The 23,081-nt window shown below is 33.2% G+C and overlaps 1 protein-coding gene across 1 annotated transcript in view; it reads right to left on the reverse strand.

Annotated features, from left to right (window-relative positions):
* LOC149424423 (uncharacterized) overlaps window positions 1-23,081 on the reverse strand; it is a 148,739-nt gene that overhangs the window by 28,770 nt on the left and 96,888 nt on the right. The window contains exon 6 of the mRNA XM_089651552.1: window positions 19,061-19,237. Within this exon, the coding sequence (XP_089507678.1) occupies window positions 19,061-19,237 (177 nt within the window). The remainder of the gene's footprint in view (window positions 1-19,060; window positions 19,238-23,081) is intronic.

The following is a 23,081-nucleotide window of genomic DNA, read 5'->3' on the forward strand; positions in this document are numbered from 1 at the left end:
TATGAATAATAATTTTTTTATTAAAAAAAAATGTTACCGGACAGCAAATTGCCCATAACATTTTTTACTCCAAATATGCTAAGGAATAGCTGGTTAAAGTTTGTCGGGTACGTGCCGATACACCCTGTATTATATGTTCAGTCCGCAAATGCCTTAATAAATACGAGTTTCTAAATAAACCGACGAGGAAGGAGGTTTTATTGACGAACAAAATATTTTCAAAGTATGTATATATTTAAACCTTTATTTAAATAATGGTAAAGTAAAAGGGCTAAACTTTGACAATATTTCATGGGATTCGTTAAACACCATAGTATTTCATGGTTATTTGAGTACTCCAGTGATTCAGCGGTCTGAAAACTTTTAGTGAGTTTTCACGTATTTCTCCCGGGATATGTTAAGTAAAGACCACTATGTGGAACGCGGAGGTGAAAGAATGGAAAATATATAAGTCACGCGATGCGGTACGATCTAAGAATATGGATATTAAAATGTCGCAGGATGAACCGTATGATAATGTAGCCCGGGATAAATTTGTTAATCCGATGTCTTGTTGGATAACGGCAACCGTGATTCCTGTCGACCCTACCGGTCCCTATGTATATAATCACATCGCTGTTAATATTATATTCGTTGTAACATCACTAACGCCTCCCTCTATCCCATATAATATTCATATAACAGGACAGGTAACAACGGAACTCTTGGCAGCAAGACCATAAATGTTTGCCAAGTCTGCGATGGTGTTATGTTAGTAGCGAATGACTAAATTCTACATGTCAAAATTAATAATATCATTCAAAATCGAATTTGACACATTGAATTACAAGTATACTTCATTGAACCATTAATTGTATTTGACACATTGAATTAAATGTATACTTCAAAACCATCAATTGAATTTGACACATTGAATTGCATGTATACTTCATTAAACCATAATTTTAATTTGACACATTGAATTACACGTATTCTTCATTAAACCATCAATTTAATTTTTTCGTAAAAGAAAAATATTTTTCTTCGCGGTAGAGATACCTAATACCCACGTTACCTAAAAATCACCCGTAAAATTCGATTACAAAAAATATTTTATTTATATTTAATTAATTTGAAGCATTCAGTGTTTGCATTTCATTCTAGGGTATAATTTTGGAATGGTATAATTTTTTTCTGGCGTATTTATTTGAACGGAGAAAAATGAGCAATGCTGATTTATTGAAAATCTCTTCAAATTATTGGTAATCCTGTTAAGAACGGGACTAAAAGCCGCTTCCTGATAAAGTATTCCAGAAAAATTCATAATAATATCGGAACACGTGTATATAATATCATGACGAAATTCAAAAATGTTTCTAACACGTGTTCGGACATCGTGACAAAACATTTGTATTTCACTTAAAGTTTTACGGGATTTATTCGTTCAAATACTAACAATTTGAGGAGATTCTTAAGCCCCCGCTTACCCAATTTCTACCAATTTATAACAAGTTAATTAAGTTTTGAAAAAGTGTACGTTATTTTCGAAGATAATATCTATACATTTGTTATGCCGAAAAGTTAATTATATGAAATTCCTTCGGAAGAAAAAAATTACAAAGAAAGCTCCAACATTATTTAAACCTTGTTTTGTTTTTTTAATATGTTATAGGCATGAAATAATTCACAGTGTATCTTTAAATGCAACTAAAGCATTTTCCGAGAGATTTTTGCTCTGTTTCAAACGAGTCTTGTTTTATTAAACATTTCCACCAGTTTTGCTTAAGGCGATGCCATACGTAGTAATTCAAAATCATGTGTTTTTGGTTTGAAAATTTGGTCGCCTAGAAATGTTTCAGATACTTTAATTAAATACTGCGAGTAGAATACATCTTGGCCTTTGAAATAATCGAGTATTTTTTAGATAAATCTTTTTATAAGCCCAGAAAAAAAAACTGTAAAGGTCTTTAAAGAAAACTGATTTAAAGTTCAAAATCTCCTACTTACGAACCCATTTTCGGTTATGATTTTATTTTATAATGTGGCGAATTAATTTATTTATAAAATGATCGAAAAAACATTAAATATTTATGCCTGAACATCCACAAAATAAAATAAAAGGCACTTTTTGGCCATGTTTTTTACTTGCATAAATCAAAACAGGCGGATGGTGTTAAGCGGGAATTTAAACCTTATCGCCATCTACGTAAGGGTTGTTATTGATAGCGGCTCAATTTAAAATATTACACGATGTAGTGCATCGCCTTAATTATTATTGTTATTTAATATTAGCGCGCTCCCTCTAACATTCGTATTTACATATCTCCCTTTCAAACCATCTTTGAACGCTTACTACAGGGCCGAGGAAAGAAATATGAAAGCAAAAGAATTTATTCGATAAAGTGCACCGTCGAGAATACAAAGATAATTCATTAAACATTTTAAAAATAAGATTATAACCTCTTCATAAGTTTTCTTTGTGAAGAAGCTGGTAGATAACAACTATCTAAAGTTTGCTGTTTTGTACTTCCTACCATATCTTCTTCAAGTTGGTTAGAACAAAGGATGCACTCGTTAACGTTTTGAAAAACTTTTGAGCTGCTTTCCTCATAGGGATCATGTTAAAGCTCTAGATTAAAAAGCATTCAAGCAAAAAAACTATAACTTTTCTCAGGTTCATACATTCTTACGACGTATTTTTTAATCGTTTTATATTACTGCTTAATTTAACATAGTTTTGTTTGATAAGAACAAACCTAAAACGTAGAATGCTTAGTTGGATAAAACGAGGACATTATTTGTCAATATTATCACTTTTTCATAATGTAAACAGTGTAAAGAAATATGACGCGTATATACAGGGTGTATCGGCACGTACCCGACAAACTTTAACCAGCTATTCCTTAGCATATTTGGAGTAAAAAATCTTATTTGCACTTTGCTGTCCGGTAACGTTTTTTTTTCAATAAAAAAATTATTATTCATATTTTCACCACTGTTTTATCCTTTGTCAAAGTTTGAAAACCCATCTGGCAATATTTTATTCGAATTCCGTTGAATAATGTACGTGTGTACCTATATTGGCGCACGAAATGGCACGGCACCATTCGTCTCATTTTTAACTATTATTATTTAGTGTGTGCGAAAGAGCGAAGACTCTTTTCGACATACTTGCTTATAACAGCTGTTGAACACGAAAAGCAATGCCAATGACAGTGATGTAGTGTGGAAATTTTATTTTTTTTTGTTTTTAATTGAAAAAAAATGCTACCGGACAGCAAAGTGCCCATAACATTTTTACTCCAAATGTGCTAAGGAATAGCTGGTTAAAGTTTGTCGGGTTAGTGCCGATACACCCTGTATATAAGTATACACTGGACTACCTTTTTACACGGTGGATACTTTCCACGCAACACCGTGATATTAAAATTAAATTAAAATAATGGTGGATAGAAGTGGCGCCAGTGGCGGTCGGTGACTTTCTGTAGAAGGCTGGACATCAATATACTCGTACTTAATACGTACTTGATATCAAATATGCTAGCCCACGAATAAGATACAATTAGGTACCGTCTAAAATTATCTCCATAAATCCATTAAGCTCCATAACTCAATATTTCCAGTATCCAGAATATGTCTTTTTCAATTATACAACCACACAATTCACTATTATTTTTTAGAAAACGTTAGCGAAGTATCCATCTTATTTTGGGTATTATTTTTTAATTATTTAAATTATGATTAAAAAGTAAATTGCAGGTTAATAATATTCAGTAGGAATTCGACTTCAGTATTCAAGCTCAAAGCAAACTGTCAAAGCAGCGCGCGCATACAATCCAATGGATTAGTAATACGATTCTGTGCATTATACATATGAGCATTAAATACGGTTTTTGTACGTTGGATGCTGTCATTAATATCGTATAAAGTTGACGAAGATATTGGCTTGCGGGTCTCAGTGCACATGCGCGGAAAGAACGTACGTTCTATCATTTTGGATACGGTTTACAGATCGCTTCCACGCCACAGTATTATTGCTTGTATACTTGTGTTTTACGCGTTTCACAGTAGGTATGTGTATTTAGACTCGCCCGCGCTTTTTGTATCGTGTCGTTCGTTGTGCGTACACAGAAACGGGACGATATACGATGCATGATGTCTTATAATAATAATATTTGTATGATTTTTTACAGTGCCGTTTTTGTTAAAAAAATCACATTTAAATTGCAGTATTGCTGTTTACGCCTAGAAGTCCAAATCTTTTTACTCTAAAAAGCAAAGGATGCAGAGCATCCACAGCATGGATAGACGGACCGCACCTGGTAGATAGGTATCCTTGCATAAAAATCCTTTCAATGAGTATTCACTATAACTATCAGATAATAGATGGACCCGTTTGAACACATTTGGTACGACATCGCTTTCATCACTCAGATATCCTGAGCCTTTAAAGTATTTCTTATCATATGTTTGGGTTTACAGGATTTAAACAAAAGTTCTGTTATCGATCGCTGTGACTGTTTTTTGTGAATTCTTTATATGACTCTTGATAACGAACCGTAAAAGCGGTAAAATCACGTTGAAATTGTAGAGCTCGTTCTACGTTGTGATGTTCTGTGAAAGTCCTATTCAAGTTCTGATATTATATCATTATAGGCTAGTTGCTTGACAAAACTGAAATAATAACAGAACTAGAAAATATCTTTCACAGAACTCGCAAATTAACGTTGAAATTTGATGAATTGTTCAAATTTTCCGAAACAACCGGTCCTAAGTGTTCGAGGAGTAAGGCTCCCGATTAGCAATTCGAAGGTAGCGGGTTCGAATACCAGAGTTCTCAAGTAAAATTTATTTTAAAAAATGTGTGTTATTTCACAATTTCTTCATTAATATATAGTATTGCGGAACGTTTCAGAATGTAAGATACTTTGAATATCGCCCTGGTGTTCAGAATTGAAACGTTGTTTGATGACCCGATCTAAATAAGACAGGTACGTCTTCACCTTCCTCTTTCTCCTCCCGCTACCTTTAGCCTCACAACATAGCCCGATTGGGGATGCCATTGTCACTGGCTCCAGATGGTTGGAAGCAGTTGGGACTCCATACTCGCATACCTCTCTGCGCATAATACATAATACTGAGTAGTAAGTCCATGCAAGGAATATAGCACCGTGTTATTTTGAAACCGTATAAAAATAAACGTGGACAAAGGGATTCCAGTGTATAAGCTATTAAAATGATTACATTGGAAATAATTTTGAATGACGGCAAGTCCAGTAATAATGACACATAACTTCTGTTTATTTATACCTAAGAAAATAAATCAATTTCGACAGTGAGTTCTTTATTCCTTACACATATAATAAAATATGTAACATCGTAAATATATTTTTCAAAATAAAAAAAAAAAACTAAAATAAATTTATCTCTGCATAATGTCTTCTTATATTATATTACAAAACCAATTCATAACGTAACCTATATAATTTATAATTTTTTAATAGAGATCGTGAGATGATGCATATATGATTGTACCTAACCCTTTTAAGGATATACCGCTGATAGCTCCATTGTAACATCTCTCGTAACCGATGCATGTAACAGAAAGAAAAGTTATAACAGACCTATAAACGGAAGAAAAAAATGTACGTAGGTAAATGTATCAATCGCTTCTCGATTATGTGATATGTTCGAACAGGCTTTTTTATATTAACTCCACACAGGAGGCCCTGAAGAAAATAAATTCCCTCAGGGCCTATGTCATTATTGGGGATGCTGTGTGGAGGGTCTTTTTGTGGAGAGGAAGGAGTGAACATGGGTCTTAAAGAGTCCCATGTTGTAGGAGGGAGGAAACACAGAGGCCGGCAGTTCGTTCCACAGCCGAGCTGTTGAACTTAAGAACGAATCGTAGAAGCGACCCGTTCTCATGTGACAAATGTCAACCGTGTACAAATGTTGGGCGCGCGTTTGGCGTGTATCCCGACTACGCACCGGTGCCGAAGGGATCAATGACGCTGGTTCGTCAGAGCATCTTCCATTGTAATACCGATAGAACTATCGATAGAGGCCGTTATGTTTATATAGCTGTGAATAATCACAACTGAGATTACAGTTTATTGAATTGTTTTGTATTTTAGGCAAGCAGATAATGCAATGCAATACACTTTAATAACTTCTGTGAACGCGTCCTAAAAAGTACATTTCTAATGTTCCCTTATTTAACCGTTCAGGCTAAATTGTTTTTTGGGAGCAACTCAAATGATCTCACAAAAATACTTACTGTTGTGATGAAAAATATCTAAACGTTGTTAGGAAGAGTGAAGAATGTGCATGTTTATAATACCAAAGGGTCGGAACGCAATTTCAAAAAAACTTAACCCTTAAATGCATACTGTTGCAAAACTGCAACATACCGTTCAAACCACCTTTAACTCTTTGGTGTATACTTGCATGCCGTTTTAGAATTACAAGTTCACGGTAATATATTTTATCGAGTGGCATCACCTTTTTTTTCTTTCGCGAATGTCGAATGTCACTTTTTCTTTAACAAAGTGAAGATTCTCGAAAATTGGTTGCAGGTTAGAATTACAGTTTTGTTTTACTGTTATTATTTTGATTTTCTTACGTAAGTAGATACAATAATACAATACTTATATGTAATAACTCGTATTTTTCCGGTACACTTATTAGTTTTGAGATTTTTTTTTAGGTTTTTTATTTTTTTTCATACGTAAATTATTCATATTAATTTTTATTAAATAAATGGTGTTGTAAACCTGCAACAATTTTCTTTTAATCAAATATCATTAAAAAGTTAAAAAAAAATAAAATTCTTTATATTTCCTTGCATATGCATGTAAATATCTACAAAATATATATTTTTCCAGAAAAATAAATAAATCATGCATTTAAGGGTTAAGAGACTTCGTGATGTTTTATTAATTATTTTTAAATGAAACGACAAAAAAGTGAGATGACATTAACGTTTAATAATTGTGTTTTTCTTTCTAAGTTTTAACATTCAAAAAATAATTTATTTCTAATAATAAAAATTGAAAGCGTATTTCTTCACCTTTCAAAAACAGTTTTCAGTTTTCGGATACGTTCCGAAATATCAAATAATAAATATATATCAATTTATTTGGACTTTATTGCAAAGCCGAAATACTCCAACTTTCGAACGAAGCTATATAAAAGAGCTAATACAAACTTAGTTTAGCTTAACTTGAATCGTAATGAGTCTTTTTAATACATTCATAGCTATGTTCGCGGTGGATATCGCGCTTGACAAAATGGGCCTGAGTTCAAAATCAAAATTTCCGTTGAAATCATTATTAAATTATATTTATCAGTAGGTGGATACTTCAATACCTTCTTACTTAATTATAAATCATATAAAATTTTACGTAACATTGTTTTTTTATTTCGAATTATACTATTTGTTCAAAGAATCGTCGCTATCTTAAAACAATACTTTTTCAAACATTATTCTTGCAGATAGGTACCATAATATTTAAAGGCTCAGCCAAAGCTGGCCATTTAGTCAAGCTTAAATGCAGAAGATATTCGAAGTGAAAGTAGGTACGTAATTTACTTTTTCCACAATCTAGAAAAAAATCATACATAAATTTCTAACAAAATGGAATCTTCTTCAATAGAAATTATTGTAATTATGACCTCATAATTTTCACGCGGGTTACGATGTAAGTATATTTTCACGAGCATTTAGTTAGACTACAATCTGTAAATTGTATTTCTCTTGTGCTTATTACTCATCATCAATACAGATAAGGCAGAACATAACCTTGTCTAGGTAATAATCTCAAAAGTAAGCAGTTTTGTCAATATTATTATTATGATTAGTAACAAATCATGTGGCGGGAAAAGGACGAGAAATAATACGATAGTCAAATGACAATGTTAGAAGTGTTAGAACGAGCACTCAATATGAATACAACCACTAATAAATTGATCTTGAAACATGATTGAACCAAGAAATCTAAAAGCTACGGTTTTGGTCTGACGTCATAGATACCTGCCACCGCGGACGAATTTCACATATATGTGGCAATCAAATCATATCATTTCGTATAGCATTACAGTGTCCATCATCAGGGCAGATGTGTCCTGCCACACATCTTCCGACACTGTAGTGCTGTCCGAAACATTGGCTATAGAAGCAGGTAGATGGTATAAATCCTAAAAATATCACTATAATGACTCTACAGTTGTTTGCTGTCTGTGAAGAATATCTCGCCAATTATCCAAAATCGCCCAGGGGGAGAGCACTAAAACTCAAGCATGTTATTTTCTAGATAAGTTAAGTACTAGGCAGATAGGCAACGGTTCGGCAATTATTGTTCATATTTGTGTTGCTTGAGAACGAAAACATTTCAAAGTGACATAGGTAGGCAGTATGAACAAAAAAATAGAAGAAGATTAAATAATAATAGATAGCGGTGCAGCAGAATCCCTTGCACCAATTTAACATTATAATGTTATATGAATGAATTTATGGCCTCTGCTCAATTGATGCTAGTTGTATGTCATATGTCAACTACGTAAGCTGGATTTAACTGTCATTGAACTATGGCGTTGTAGAGCGAGGACATAATACGAGTTTAAGTGCCGACATGCGACGTTGGAATAGCTCTACTGTGAGATTAAAGTAGGTACTTTACGACACGGTTTTTCTTGAGAAAGCATTCGATGAGAATGATTAATTTTATTTCATTATTTTTTTTAGTAACTTATAAAATAAAGTAGGTACCTACCTACTAACTCAATCCATTCGACTTCTAGCTATGTAAGCGTTCTTCTAACTGGACTGTCGTTAGTGAAAATTATAAGACAACATTTATTTGTTTATCCTCAATATTTATTTAGAGTTTTAAAAAATCAAGGTATTCCATAAAAATAAAAATCGGATATGTTTATCCGAGACACTATAGAAATATAGTTGCAAGACGATATTGTTAACACTATATGGTCGGGCATTACCGCCAAATTGGGGGCGAAGCTCGGGTGTTTTTTTTTAATTTTAGCGCCAAAATTAGACTTTCCGCAAAATATTCATATCTATTTGATATTATTCGATGAAACTTTCAGTGTTTTACTTTAAAAAGATGTCTATTTATTTACTTAGCAATGTATGTGTGATTCCTGTTTTATGAACAAAAACTTTCTACTTTCTTGGGAATCGTAGAAAAAAAGGTATTTCACAATCGAAATAACATATCGAAATTTATTCATACAAATTAGAAGATTATTTAGAAACTTTCAATACGTATTAAAAAAAATTATAACCTAATAGTGCTTCAATGTGTGATAGCGTTCGAAACACTTTCCTTTATGCAGGGGCAAATTGCAAAACTTGCACATGTACCGTGTTTCACTGCGTAGTTTGTAAGCGGAACATACGCGACAACTATTTTATTATTTTTGTTATGTTTTAAACTTATTGTATTGACAGGTAGATAGATCGGGTACCGCTGACAATAGAAAACACATGACCGCGCACCCATTTAGAACCCCTCGTTTACCAGTTTCCCGCTCCTACCGCTTTGCGCAACAAAACGAGTAAACTCGTCTCCCGCGTCTTACTTTAAAAAGGCGTATGACGAGTTTTCTCGTTTCCCGCAAAGAATGTGTTAATTCTGATTTAGAAATATGAGATCGACAAATATGACGCTTAATAAATAGGTCCAAATGGTCGATAGGTTTAAGAAGCTTGTCCCGGTAAGACAAGAGATCCTGGGTTCGATTCCTAGTTGTGACCGTTATCTATTTTTTTGTCTGTTTCATCTTTTGCTTAGATTTATTAGTATTATCTTTATTTGCTTAACTGAATATTTGAAAAGTAGTAACTTTGTGACGGAGAATGTATTTTAGATGGGTAATGTAATAATTAATAACTTAATGAACACGCCTTGATTTGTAACTTTATTATATTAAATATCTATTTGTTATTGTGTTATTATTTTTAACTACCTGACACATAATACAGTTTTAACTAATATAAGAACTATTTGCTTATATGTATTCTTGTAAAACTGTATACAGTGTCAGGTAGGTAACAACAAAGGTACTCAACGGCGTTAGTAACATAACATAATAAAAATATGATGTTTTATTGGCTTTTTCATACCTTTTTAATTCATATTTTCTACAGGAACGTTAAGCATAACGTATGTCAGAAATCAATGTTTGTTCAAGTGTTCCATCACCAACGAGACAAACAACAGAGGATGTCTATGATTTGGTCGGATCAAAACAGTGTTATTACAGTCGGTCAAAGTAAACAAAAACAAAGTTAGATTTATGAAAGCACTAGATATTTCCTACCCGACTTCACCCGAGAGATCAAGAGTCTATTTAAAAATAATTATTTTTCTAATTAAATATTACATAACTCTAAATGGAAATAACTTTTCGAGCTGAAAGCTGCGTTGACCTCTAAATTACAGATATAAACATCTGTGCAAAATTTTTAAAAGACTTTTTGGTTTAGATTTGAATATTAAATAATTGTTTAATTGATAAAACGTTTTGTATTTAGTCTGTCTATAAATTTATTTGTACGTTCCGTTTCCGGCTCAAGATGATGGCCGTTTAAATGGTTCAAGTATTCAAACCGTCGTATTTATATTCTTGTTTGTATATATTATATATTCGTATTCGTGTTATATGTGGGTTGTCATAAAATGGGTTTTGTGTTTTAATAGAACTATTAACATGAAAAAAAGGAGTACTGCTGATTTATTAAAATCCTGTTAAAAACGGGATAGCAGGCCATTTCCTGAAAAACTTTTAGTACATTCATAATATATCGGAACACGTGCTCATGCACCTGCGTTTGTCCTGATAATATACAATGACTATGTATTGTTCATAAAAATGAATCATTTTTATGAACAAGTGTTCTAACATCGCGATTTACTGAAACAGATATTCGTGTTTTACTGAAAGTGTATTAGGAGGAAACCTTTTAAAAAAGTTTTTTAAGAATTAATTTGGGAGGCGGGTATGGGTACCGCCGCCTCGGGACCATTTATTGGATAACCAACACCTCTGCTATAGGTCACCCTAAGTGGTTTGCTCATACCCTTTATCTTCCCAGAACTTTCTTTCCTTAAAAAAGACCCTCCACACAGTATCCACAAATTAATATGACATTGGCCTTGACGGAAATTATTTTTCTCAGTTCTTCTTGAGTTTGGTTAATGTAAAATTAATGTCTGATTAATGTATATTACTTCTCTAAATAATCTATATTTCATAAATTATTATACAGCGATCATAATTCTCAAATTTCATGTTCCAAAAATCGTCAACTTCTAAACTCAAGAAATATCATTAAAAAGTTTCCTCCGATACTCGAGAAGTTGAGGCATTGTTTGTGATTAAGGAGACGAACGAGATGGCAATAGCATTAATGAATAAAGTGACAAGTAGACACAGTAAACAGAAGGTACACAAAGTCTCCTTTATTACATTTCCCTGGGTATTCGCACTACGCAGTGTTTAATGAGAACATTATATGATGTCTACTTAAATTGGCTTATATTGTAAGAAAAACTAATTACCTATTCAACCTTTTTTAATATTATTCACGTTCGTGTTTTTGTTCCGTACATTCCAGTGGTGTGCGGTAACATCCAATCTTGGGCATAATTGAAAGTTTTATAATAAATATGATTAATTTTCAATAACACAAAAAATAAGATTAATTATCGAAAACAAAAGACAAAAGCAAAACGGATAAAGATAAAGAAAATCCAATAGCAATGAAAACAAATTAACTACATTCAACGTACATAGATACTCAAATCAGTCACTTAGTTAGACCTTAGTAGGTGAAAGGTGAACCAAATGGGAAGTTATCGATATTTCTTGAAACGGAAATGAAGGACACAATATCGTGATTTTTTTTTTGAAATCACTAGGAACTTTTTCATTTAAGAAAACTACCATATTATTCAATCGAAATAACGCCACTCTAGTTAGGGGTGGCATTAGTGTCAGTCAAATATTATATATATTTGACTTAATGGTAGAATGTTATATCGCTACATGGGAATTCTTATTATATAAATGTTGGAGATAAAAGTTTAGGGAATGGAAGGATGAATGAAACGAAGGAAGTTAATGGTACTCGCAAAAGCAAGGTTGTAAATATTCAAATTCCATCACTATATTATATATTCTATGAGTCAAACAAAGGTAGTCATTAATTTACGTATTTTTCACTGCGAAACTAGAAATGAACATTTTCACTTCAAAAGGAATAAAGTCTTAAAGGAAATATTATTAGTTCTTTTCTTTATTGAATATTATTAAATTGTAAATAGGGGGCCTCAGCACGGGTAAAGCACCCAGTGTGCTCACATTATCACATAATGTATCAAAATATGTAAATTTATTGTATCTAATAAAAACAACGCACATAGGAATCAGTTATTATGTAGAACAAGCCACTGGTGCTTACCCAACATATCTGTGGCACTGGCGTCTGACAATATTCAGCGCGGCGTCCAAGTGAAAGGCGAAATGAATATTTGACAAGCGCAGGAACACGTGAGAGCAGAAGAGAGCGAATTCGACAGGGAAGCTTCTTTTATTAATCCTTCATGAACGTAACGGACACGATTCGGGGATTTCCCATGGGACTGTGTTCCCCATAGTTTCATGTGAGCGTGCGGGAGTCCCAGTAAGCCAGAGCACGTAAGTCCCATACCGAAGTGGAGGGCTTAAGTTCACGTCTACGTGGCTGTAGACAAGAAATACACCAACGTAAATACTCAACCGAAGCCATACACTTCAGCTCGCATTGTACCTATAATATTGTAGTCGAGCGGGGACTGATTACATATTGCCTATAAGAGCCACAAATGGGAAAAACCTGACACACTATTTCTCTTCGGATTGTCGCAATAAGAACAGATTTTCATTATTTAAGAAAAAAACTATCCCTGTTTGAACTTCGTTTGGCAACTTTTTTAAGACGCTTACTACTGTTAATAAATAATGATTTATTTCTACTTATACCATTTTTTATTCGCATAATTCCGCCGTCTTCCTGAAGGTGTCGTCGACTCTGTCATTCATCAACTTGCGCGTCCTATTATTATTTTATTATATTTTCCCAGCACTCTCAATTACTTTGTCAATCGCCTCAGGTTGTCCAAACCACCTCTGCAAACTCAGCATTCTTTTCTTAATCGTTTTTATAACACTTGAATCGATCATATACAATAATACTGCTGTAATTAAACGAAATAATCTGATAGAAAGCATGAAATAAATTAAATGGAATGCCTAAAAACCTTTCAATTATTTAAGGGAACCTCGAATTTATGTAGGTACCTAGTACCTATATTACGTAGGTACTGGGAGGATGCTAGGGGGATTTAGAGTACCGGTTTATCCATCCTAAACAAATTCAGAGATAAATAAATTTACATACTTTCTGAATACATTATTCTTAATTAATTCAATACGAGATGAGATTATTGGAAAATAAAATGGGAAAATATTGATTCAAATCTTGATTTTTTTGGATGGAAATGTTAAGAAAAAAGGTTGATTATGTTTGTAAATTTAGATCTATCATTTATTAAAAGTACTAATTTCGGTTGTCTGTGATGCGAATATTCCTGCTTAACGTTTGTCTTGATATTTAAATAAAAAAAGAAACTGATGATTGTGCGAAGACAAAATTATGCTTAGACGTAAAATGTAAATGCCAACGAATCATGTCGTAATCATTGGTTTCAACCGAAATTAGTATTTTTGACGAAATTAGGTAGTTATTTTTTTTATTTAATCAATCAAGTTTGCAAATTTATTTGGTTAAAATTTTTGACAGATGATTTTCAAGTTGACTGTGTTCATTCGAAAGGTAAATTAGTGAAGTCTCTCTGATTTATCAAAAAAATATATAATTACATTATTAAGAAAATTGGCAACATGTTTTGTTTTTGAAAGGCATTGTGATCCTGAGGCAAATGTTTTATAATTACTTTCAGCTTTACAAATCCTACAATTATATTATCCCGTATTTATAAAGTCAACGTAATCCTGAGGCAAATATTTTCCATGTACTTTCAGATTCACAAATCCTACAATTATATTATCCCGTATTTATAAAGTCAACGTAATCCTGAGGCAAATATTTTCCATGTCCTTTCAGATTCACAAATCCTACTTTTATACTATCCCGTATTTATAAAGTCAACGTAATCCTGAGGCAAATATTTTCCATGTACTTTCAGATTCACAAATCCTACAATTATATTATCCCGTATTTATAAAGTCAACGTAATCCTGAGGCAAATATTTTCCATGTCCTTTCAGATTCACAAATCCTACTTTTATACTATCCCGTATTTATAAAGGCAATGTAATCCTGAGCAAATATTTTCCATGTACTTTCAGCTTCACAAATCCTACTATTATACTATCCCGTATCTATAAAGGCATCGTGTGATCCTGAGGCAAATGTTTTATAATTACTTTCAGCTTCACAAATCCTACAATTATATTATTTCGTATTATTATATTCCCCTGATTTTCTAACACTATCTAGTTGATTACAACGTAACGTTTATTCTCATTACGGTCTTAGGTGATCATTTACTCATCTTTGATGAAATTATTTACGGTCAAGAAGACGGTTGAAAGACTAACGATTTGAATGAATGTATGAAGTTTTCTCTTTGACGAAAAGTTATAATTTCTGCGTGGATTAAATAAAAAAATATATTTTATCAATAAAAGAACTTATTTTTAGAAGACGGTGAGTTTTTTGAAAAGTCCTATCCACTGAAGATTGAATCGAGGTCCTAGCACACACATGCAGTTTTAAGTAAAAGCAATTAAGTATTTTGTAAAGCAATTATTAAGAATACTTAGTTTCGTGGGAAATTTACATCACTTATTTCATCTAGAATGGATAAAAAGCGGATATTTACATGAATGTTGTAGCTATACGTTTTACAATTAGGTAGGCGAATTAAGTCTTATACGCTGAACGCATTATGGCTTGGCTCTCTCGTCACACATCACCAATGCGAATGAATGGCGAGCGATACGCTGAATTAGGCCAAGCCACGAAAATATAGCACGCTTATGGCGCTGTCTGTCGCAGGCTTTAATCTATTCTTATAAATTATATTATGATATTTCACAACACATGTGTGCTCTAGGCCATCGATACATTTCACGCAAAACTCTTTGATTACCAAAATCTCTATCTCTATTAAACTAAAATAAATTCGCTATCCTCATCTGTCTGTTTGTGCGTTTAGTTCTTCTGAACTACGCAACGGTTTTCACTAACATTTAGAGAATTTCTTCCGGAAGGATTATATACATATGCATATTATATTTATAGAAAGTAGAGAAAAGTCGCGCAACGCCTGATAGTATACATTAAATCATTGATAGGATGATTGATATATACTTATTTGATTTAATAATATGCCAATGATTGTTATAATTATCGGACATTTTGGAGTAAAATTAGACGAATTTAGATAAGAATTCCCTGTAATCTACAATTATCTAATCTTTATAAGTTACAAAAATTACAAGTAGCATTGATAAAAAATACGGTCGTGCAACTGATTGCTCGGACAACTGAGGTTACAAAACCTCTCTTTATATTACGTATGCGTCGTTCGTGAGAAATAGAAAAAGTTTACAACGGATCTATAAACGATATCCCTGCAAAGAACAATATCAGTATATTTGTTTGCACAATGTCAGATTGTATACAAGTTCAAGAACATATGTGTATAATATGAAAGCTAAAATATGCGAAGCGAAAACTTATTTCGAGTCCGTGATAATCGGAGAAATTAGTATTATTCACACTGTAAGTCTAAATGGGTAAAATACAAGAGCAAAAATATTATGTTTTCTCTACTTTCAAAAAGCAAATTATGTGAGTGCACCATTATAACATAAAACTACGTTTAGTAACTGGATAACTTATCAAAAAGACAATTCAACACACCTTTAAAAAGTGATACGAAAAGGTTAAAAATAGGTTAGGTTTAAACTTTAAACATATGCTTTTTTTAGAAATCACAAATACAGACAGTAATAAACATGACAGTAAAAAGAAATATAAATTGGAGAATTCGCCTGCATTCTAAATATTTCTCACAGATTAACATGGCAGCCTTTAAAAATAATAATAATTAGCCTTTACGAAGTAAGTTATATTAACAACTGTTAATTTAAAAATATGCGAAAGTGCACAATCTCCATTAACAAATGTTTACAAATAAGTTTGAAAACCTCCGTGATCGAGGGGATTCACAAGTTACTAATTAAAAAAATACTATATATATGCCGCACGTTACAGAGTGGAAGATGCTCTCAGTATGGCCCTGGTGTAAGACCACCATTCAGAATTGAAAAGTTGGTTTGGCCATGTATGGTGACCATATCTGAATAGCCAGGTACTTCCCAACCTTATTCTTCCCCCTCCCACCACCCTCGGCCTCACAACACACCCTAATTGGGGCTGCGATAGCCTCACTGGCTCCAGACGGTCGGAAGCAGTTGGGACTCTGTTGCGGTTTCATATTTTTTTAATGATTTTATATCCCGTTTTCAGGGTGTTTTGAATTGTCACTGTGCTAAGTTATCACGGAACCATTACGTTTTAAAATATTTCTTAGATATTTCATAACATGTTGTATAATATATATTGATCCTAGTTGTTTTTACAAATATTAATGTGTCGAACTGTCAACCAAGTTCACAAAGCAAGTCCATGGCATAAAATATATCCGATAATATTTTATATCAAATGTTGTGGTTTTGTAATATAGATAGCTACAACAAATTATTAATCAGCATTGTACGAGAAGTCAGTCTGTTATCACAGTGTCTAACATCAACATAATAATTATACGTCATTATCGTGCAAAAGTTATGAATAGTCCCAATTTAGAATAGTATTTTAATGACTACCGCGTCCTAATTCATTGACGAACGATAATAAATTAGTTAGTTAATAACTCTAGAGCATTATTAGACCTAATTAGTTTATCTTCAATTAGTGATCAAACTTTGTTATGCAACGATATAATCTTGTGTTCCATATTCAATAAATACATACATTAATAAGTTTTAAATATTATATAACTAGTTGACGGGTACCCGGCGTTGCACGGGGTCTTATAAATCGTTTGGGTTAAAGTATTGAGGTTTTCAGGCCTTTTTTTAAAATATACAATTTCTTAGTACATTGTTTTGATGTATCTCGTGAGGTTTTAGCCAGCGTTAGCAATGTAAGAGGGGTTTTTTTAATTACAAAACATCGAATTTTCTCTACTTTCTTTAAATATAATGTGCAGGTATCATATATATATATATATATAAACCTTCCGGAAGAAATTCTCTACATTATAATGAAAACCCTATCAAAATTCGAAGAATTAAGCGCACAAACAGACACACGCGGATAGCGACTTCGTTTTATACTATTTATTACAGAAGTCAAAGAAAATTAGTTATTATTACGACATGTTCTAAATGCTATGGCTATGATTATATGTTCGTGGTTATAAATCATATTGCCCAAAAGATGTATTTGTTTTAGTAGAGGAGGTAAATAATTTATATTGCCATAAAGCTCAGTCTCGTAGGCAAATTGAATTGGCATCGATCCCGGAATCCGTTCCTCATAAAACAGAAGTTAACTTAACTGTCTGGGACACCACTCAATAATATTAAAAAAGCGTATTTCAAAAATAATTAGACAGTTTCGAAAAGGTGTGTTCATAATGTCGTTAATTTTAAAATTTACAAATTTGACAATGTAACAAATCAAATTACTGACGAAATACTTACGAAATCAAGTAGAAAAACAAAATAGCTATTTGTTTTATATTTTTTTAAATTCAACATATGAACCTGTTACGTTTAAAAACATTATAAAAAAAATACACACACGCACGAAAAATGAGAAGAGAGATTCTGTTGTTCTAAATATTATATTATTTCAAAGGGGAATTGTTATGTTTAAAGTACGAATGAAACAAAATCTCTGTTCTTTAGATTTAAAAATGGAATAGTTACGTTTTAAAAAATCGCAGGACGAAAAAGGTTACAGATTTTTTTTTAAATATTCTAAGTATTTAAAAATGGAATCGTTAAATTAAATAAAAACAAATTTATGTTGTTCTACGCATTTAAAAATTAAATAGCAACGTTTGAAAAATAAATCAAAATTGGAATCAACGAACTCACCGATACTCGGGAGCACAACGATGCTTTCCAGACGCGTCCTGCTTGCCGAACTAGGAGAGCAACAATCAGCCAGACAAAAGGGCCATGCGGTACATGGTAAGGGGAAGGGGGAATTTATTGCCATCTTGTCGAAAGGGTCGGTTCGGCTGAATTCGGCTCATTATCTAGATACACCGATTTCTGTGAGTCCTAATCATTTTTACAGAGTGGCGCGTTTCAGCGGAATATTGCGTCCTGAAAACAGCACTGAAAAGTGTAGTACATTATGTACCTAGCTTCATGTTCATTATTATTACAAGGGGAGAGCAATATTTGGCAGAATAGGGGTATTAAAATACAATTTTGTAATTCAAATCTGTTCATTTTTCTGTAGAATATTATTTTATTCAAAAAATGAAATCGCGAAATCTCGCGCGTTTTTTAGACGAGTTCAAAAGTAATATTTTCACAATATTGAACCTATTTTAGCATCCACTTCTAACATATTCCAAAAATAGTAAATAATAAAAATAAAATTCGTAGAAATGGTTAGAACGTCGAGTCGTCTCAATATCAAAAAAAGAGAAAAGCGTGATTTTATTTTAATTTTACTGAATTAGCAAAACGACAAAAAGTAAAAAAGTGTCACTTTATTAATACTTATACAAAACGATGACGATATATTAAGTCAGCACTTTTCACTAGGTGCATATATTTTGTTTCCCGCGCGGTAAACAAAAATTCTACCAATACATTGATGAAATGAAAGGGACATTTCACGATAACGTTATGTAGTGTACATTATTGTGAATGTGATTGTAGGGTAGGTACTCACTGATGCAGTCCGGCAGGGTGTCGTCCCAAGCGTTGTCTCGCAGGCAGAGCAGGGTGCGTTCCCGCCGCCTCGTGTCAGGGAACGCGTGCCCGACACAGCACATGTATTGCGCGCGGCCGCCATCGCGGTACACGAGGTAGCCGTCGCGCGGCGCTGGCGGCGACACGCAGCCCAGAGCTGCAAACATAACAGACAAACGTCACATTTCCCGCCAATTTAATCAGTGTGAAAAATCCTGAAAGTGAGACTATGAAGTGAAATGCTGAAAGTGTGGTTATGAAATAATCACTGAAACTATGAAATGCATTGATGAAATAATGAAAATTTAACACTGAATCAGTGATCTGTAAAATATTATTATAACTATAGATTAAAGTTAATAAAAAAAAGAACGAAGCAACCGCAAGCGGCCATTTCTCATAATTCGAGGTTCGGCACGCGTTTCGGCTCTCAAATGTGTTCCCGCCATTATACACTGAAGTTTAAATTCGTCATCTTTGCCAATAAATAAATCGGCTCGTATAATCTAAATTATTTTTAGTTAAGTTGCCCAATTCCACTATACGCACGTGCCGCACGATTTTTTTTCGATAACACTTGATTTCAACTTACTTTATACTGTAAATATCAGTGTATGTGTAGGAAGGTGGAAGACATGCCAAAAAATAGGTTATTAGGTTCTCAGATTAGGTTATTTAAATATTTTTTGCTTATTAGAAAATACTTTCAGACTTAATTTTAGAAAAATATCTCCCCCAACCCACATAGTTGTTTCTTGTAGTAATTAAGTTGAAACCAAGTTTATTGTTATTTTTAAAAAAGAGTACTGCGTAATTAGAAAATTTTACCTAATTTTTTTAAATTTAAAAATTGCAATCTTTGAATCAAATTGAGTATTTTTTTAATAAAAATAAAATTGGCAATAAGGAACTCTAGTCCATTTATTGTGTTTTTACCAATCTTAAATAAAAGTATTTTTTAGGACGTGACCTGTGACGTCACCAGTCACCAGTCTCAAAAAGCCTACGTTTTTTTCAACCGGCACTGTATTTTTGTGTGGGAATCGAGACATTTTTAATTTTTAAGATAACCCACTTTTAACGTTGAAGAACGTAAAATGTTAGTATCTCGCCACTAATGTTATTGTATTGAACCAAAGTGCAAAAATACATCCATGACCGCACCTGATAAACAATTAACCGGTGTTTAAAAACCTGCATTAAAACATATTCATCGGTTCAAAGGTGAATGTGGACCAGAATTGCCTTTAAATAAGCAAGAGATGAAGAGATTTTCAAATTCTCCACTAGTTCTTCTAGTTCACAAAATTCTGTTGAAATTTATTTTTTATTATCTAGTCATTTCGGATTTTCTCTTTCGTACAAAATATGGGGCGTTCTCACAATTATTGTAAATATTATTTTTCAGTATGGTTGGATAGTCGAGATGTACCCAGAATCCATGCGTTTTCCGCACAAAAGGGTTCTCTACGATAAAAACCCAATTCTTGAAAAATCTTAGAAATCCTCGCAATTTTAGGAATAATCAACCTTGACGTGGATATTGATGACTATAGATATTTAGCGCACGTAGACTGGTTGTGATGAATTAGCAGTTCATTCATACCAATGGGATCATGTTTTATACGTTTTTAAATTACGATTTATAAATTCAACGTTTAATAAAGCTTATATATTCAGAATCAGCGTTTGTAAATGTACGTATATGAATATATATAACCCTTAGTACCCTCAAATAATATAACACTAAAAAACAAATTGTTAGCAATAATTGGTAAATTTTAAACATTCTCGACAGTTTATTAATTCTAAAAGTCTGAAACTTTTCTGAGAATATCACCCTTGAAATTTAAAAAAAAACAGTTTTATTAAAATGCAGATTTTTATAAACACATACGAAACATAAAAACTAAATTATTATCAAAAACGCATTGGTTGAGTAGTATGGTTGTTTCTAATTTTTTACAGCATAAGGAAAGGTAATTCAAAATTTCAGAGTAGGTATCAAAATCATGTGGAAGGATCGAGCGTGAATATTGCAGAACATTCACAGAAGATATCGATCTATGTTGTACCTAGTAGCGTATATATTGATTGTACCTTGTTTTTTTTCTGACGCTATTAAAAAAGAAAATGTTTCTCGTGCATGTCCGCCAAACTTCGGCAAACAACGTGAGGGTGTGACGTCACCAGACGACGCCAGGCGTCCACGACGTCGCGGCGTATCGTGGCAATCGTAGAGGGTGGGGTAGGTTCTTACGTACTTGCGTAGGTGACTAAATGCTATTTAAATTTCTGTTACATCTCACGTGGAGTTCATAATGTTATTTAATTGCGTAATAAATACAAGAATTGTGTAAGAATTTGTGTAGTTTATCGAAATCTTTGTCGAAACATAATTACGTCGATTCGAGCTGCAGCTAGGTTTTAGTCAATACCGCTCAAGAGTCCCAACCGTCTGGAGCCAGTGGTACTATAGCATCTCCGACTGGGGTATGTTGTTTGACTGAAGAGAGGGGGAATGAGATGAGTGGGAGGAAGGTTGGTAAGTACGTGGCTATTCAGATTTGACTAAGCGAAAAAAATATTCAAAAGCGGCTTTGCGGATATCGTAACGGACATAGATAAATTATGCTTCCCATGGATCAATTCCCTTTTTCTTTAATTAAAGCATCTATGTTAATACTTACAGCGACGTTAAAATGTGAATTTATTTATTTATTACACATGTATTAATTAAATACATAAGTGAATTTAAATTAATATAATATCAATAAAAATAAAAATAGTTTAAATGATAATTATGCCACAAAGTAATTTTGCAACTGTTGGAGCTGAATGTGAATAGTTTCTTTCCCAGCCACATGAATGGGATATGCAATTCAATTTATCCACATTGGCACTACAGCAAATATTAATTCCCGCAATGAGTTTATTAACTCCTGGGAGTACAATGCTTTATATAATATACTATATTCTGTATTGTATACTTTTAATAAAATAAAAATTAAAAATTAATGTTTTACTTATAATTTCAGTACATTTTAAGAGGCGTGCTTTTATCAATATGTATGGCGTAACTCTAAGTGGCTCAATCGATGTCAAGTTAGCCTCTCAGCGCACTGTACAGTGTACAGCCCCGCAGATACTACAGATACCCAGTGCACAACTGCTGACCTTATACAAAGTGCACCCCACTGTTGAATTTGGCAGCCACCTCTGGTCTGGAGCCTGAAGGCATTTGAACAAAACCATAGACTCTTTTCAGAAACGGGCGTTCCATTTGATAGATCTTTTTTTATTTTTTTTTAATGGAGAGAATACAGATACAGACAGTAATAAAGAAGACAGTAAAAAGCAAGCATCCTAACTATTTCTCACAGATTAACTTAACCGCTGTTAAAAATAATACTAATAGGCCTTTAAGCCAATTTTTTTACATTAATTGAAGAGGAAAAAAATGTACTTATGTAAATAATAAAAATATCTTATACTCAGCAAACGGATTGAAATCTTTAGAGCACAGGCGTCAGGTGGCAATGATCTTCTTGTTCTACCGGTATTTCAATGGGAGATGCTCCGAGAAACCAGCATCATTGATCCCTTCGGCAACGGTTCAAAGTCGGGCAACACGCCAACAACGCGTCCAACATATGTACACGGTTAACATTTGTACACCGTTGACATTTGGAATAGAAGAGTATTTTTGAGACGATGTATGAATGTGAATGAGGCAAGAAGTGTGTGCCAAGACCGAGTTGTTTGGCGGTCCGTCCTCTCTGCCTACCCCTGCGGGGAAACGGCGTGATGGTTAGTTAGTTAGTTGGACATTTGTACATGGTTGACATTTGTCACATGAAAATGAGTCGTTTCTACGATTCGTTTTTTAGTTCAATAGCTCGGCTGTGGAAGGATTTGGCATCTGTGTTCCCTCCCTTCTACAAAATTTACTCCTTCATCTCCTCAAAAAGACCCACTACACAGCATCCCCAAAGATGATA

The sequence above is a fragment of the Hesperophylax consimilis genome, chromosome 4 (genome assembly GCF_061612785.1).
Source record: "Hesperophylax consimilis isolate HC1 chromosome 4, BYU_Hcon_1.0, whole genome shotgun sequence".
Taxonomy (NCBI): Eukaryota; Metazoa; Arthropoda; class Insecta; order Trichoptera; family Limnephilidae; genus Hesperophylax; species Hesperophylax consimilis.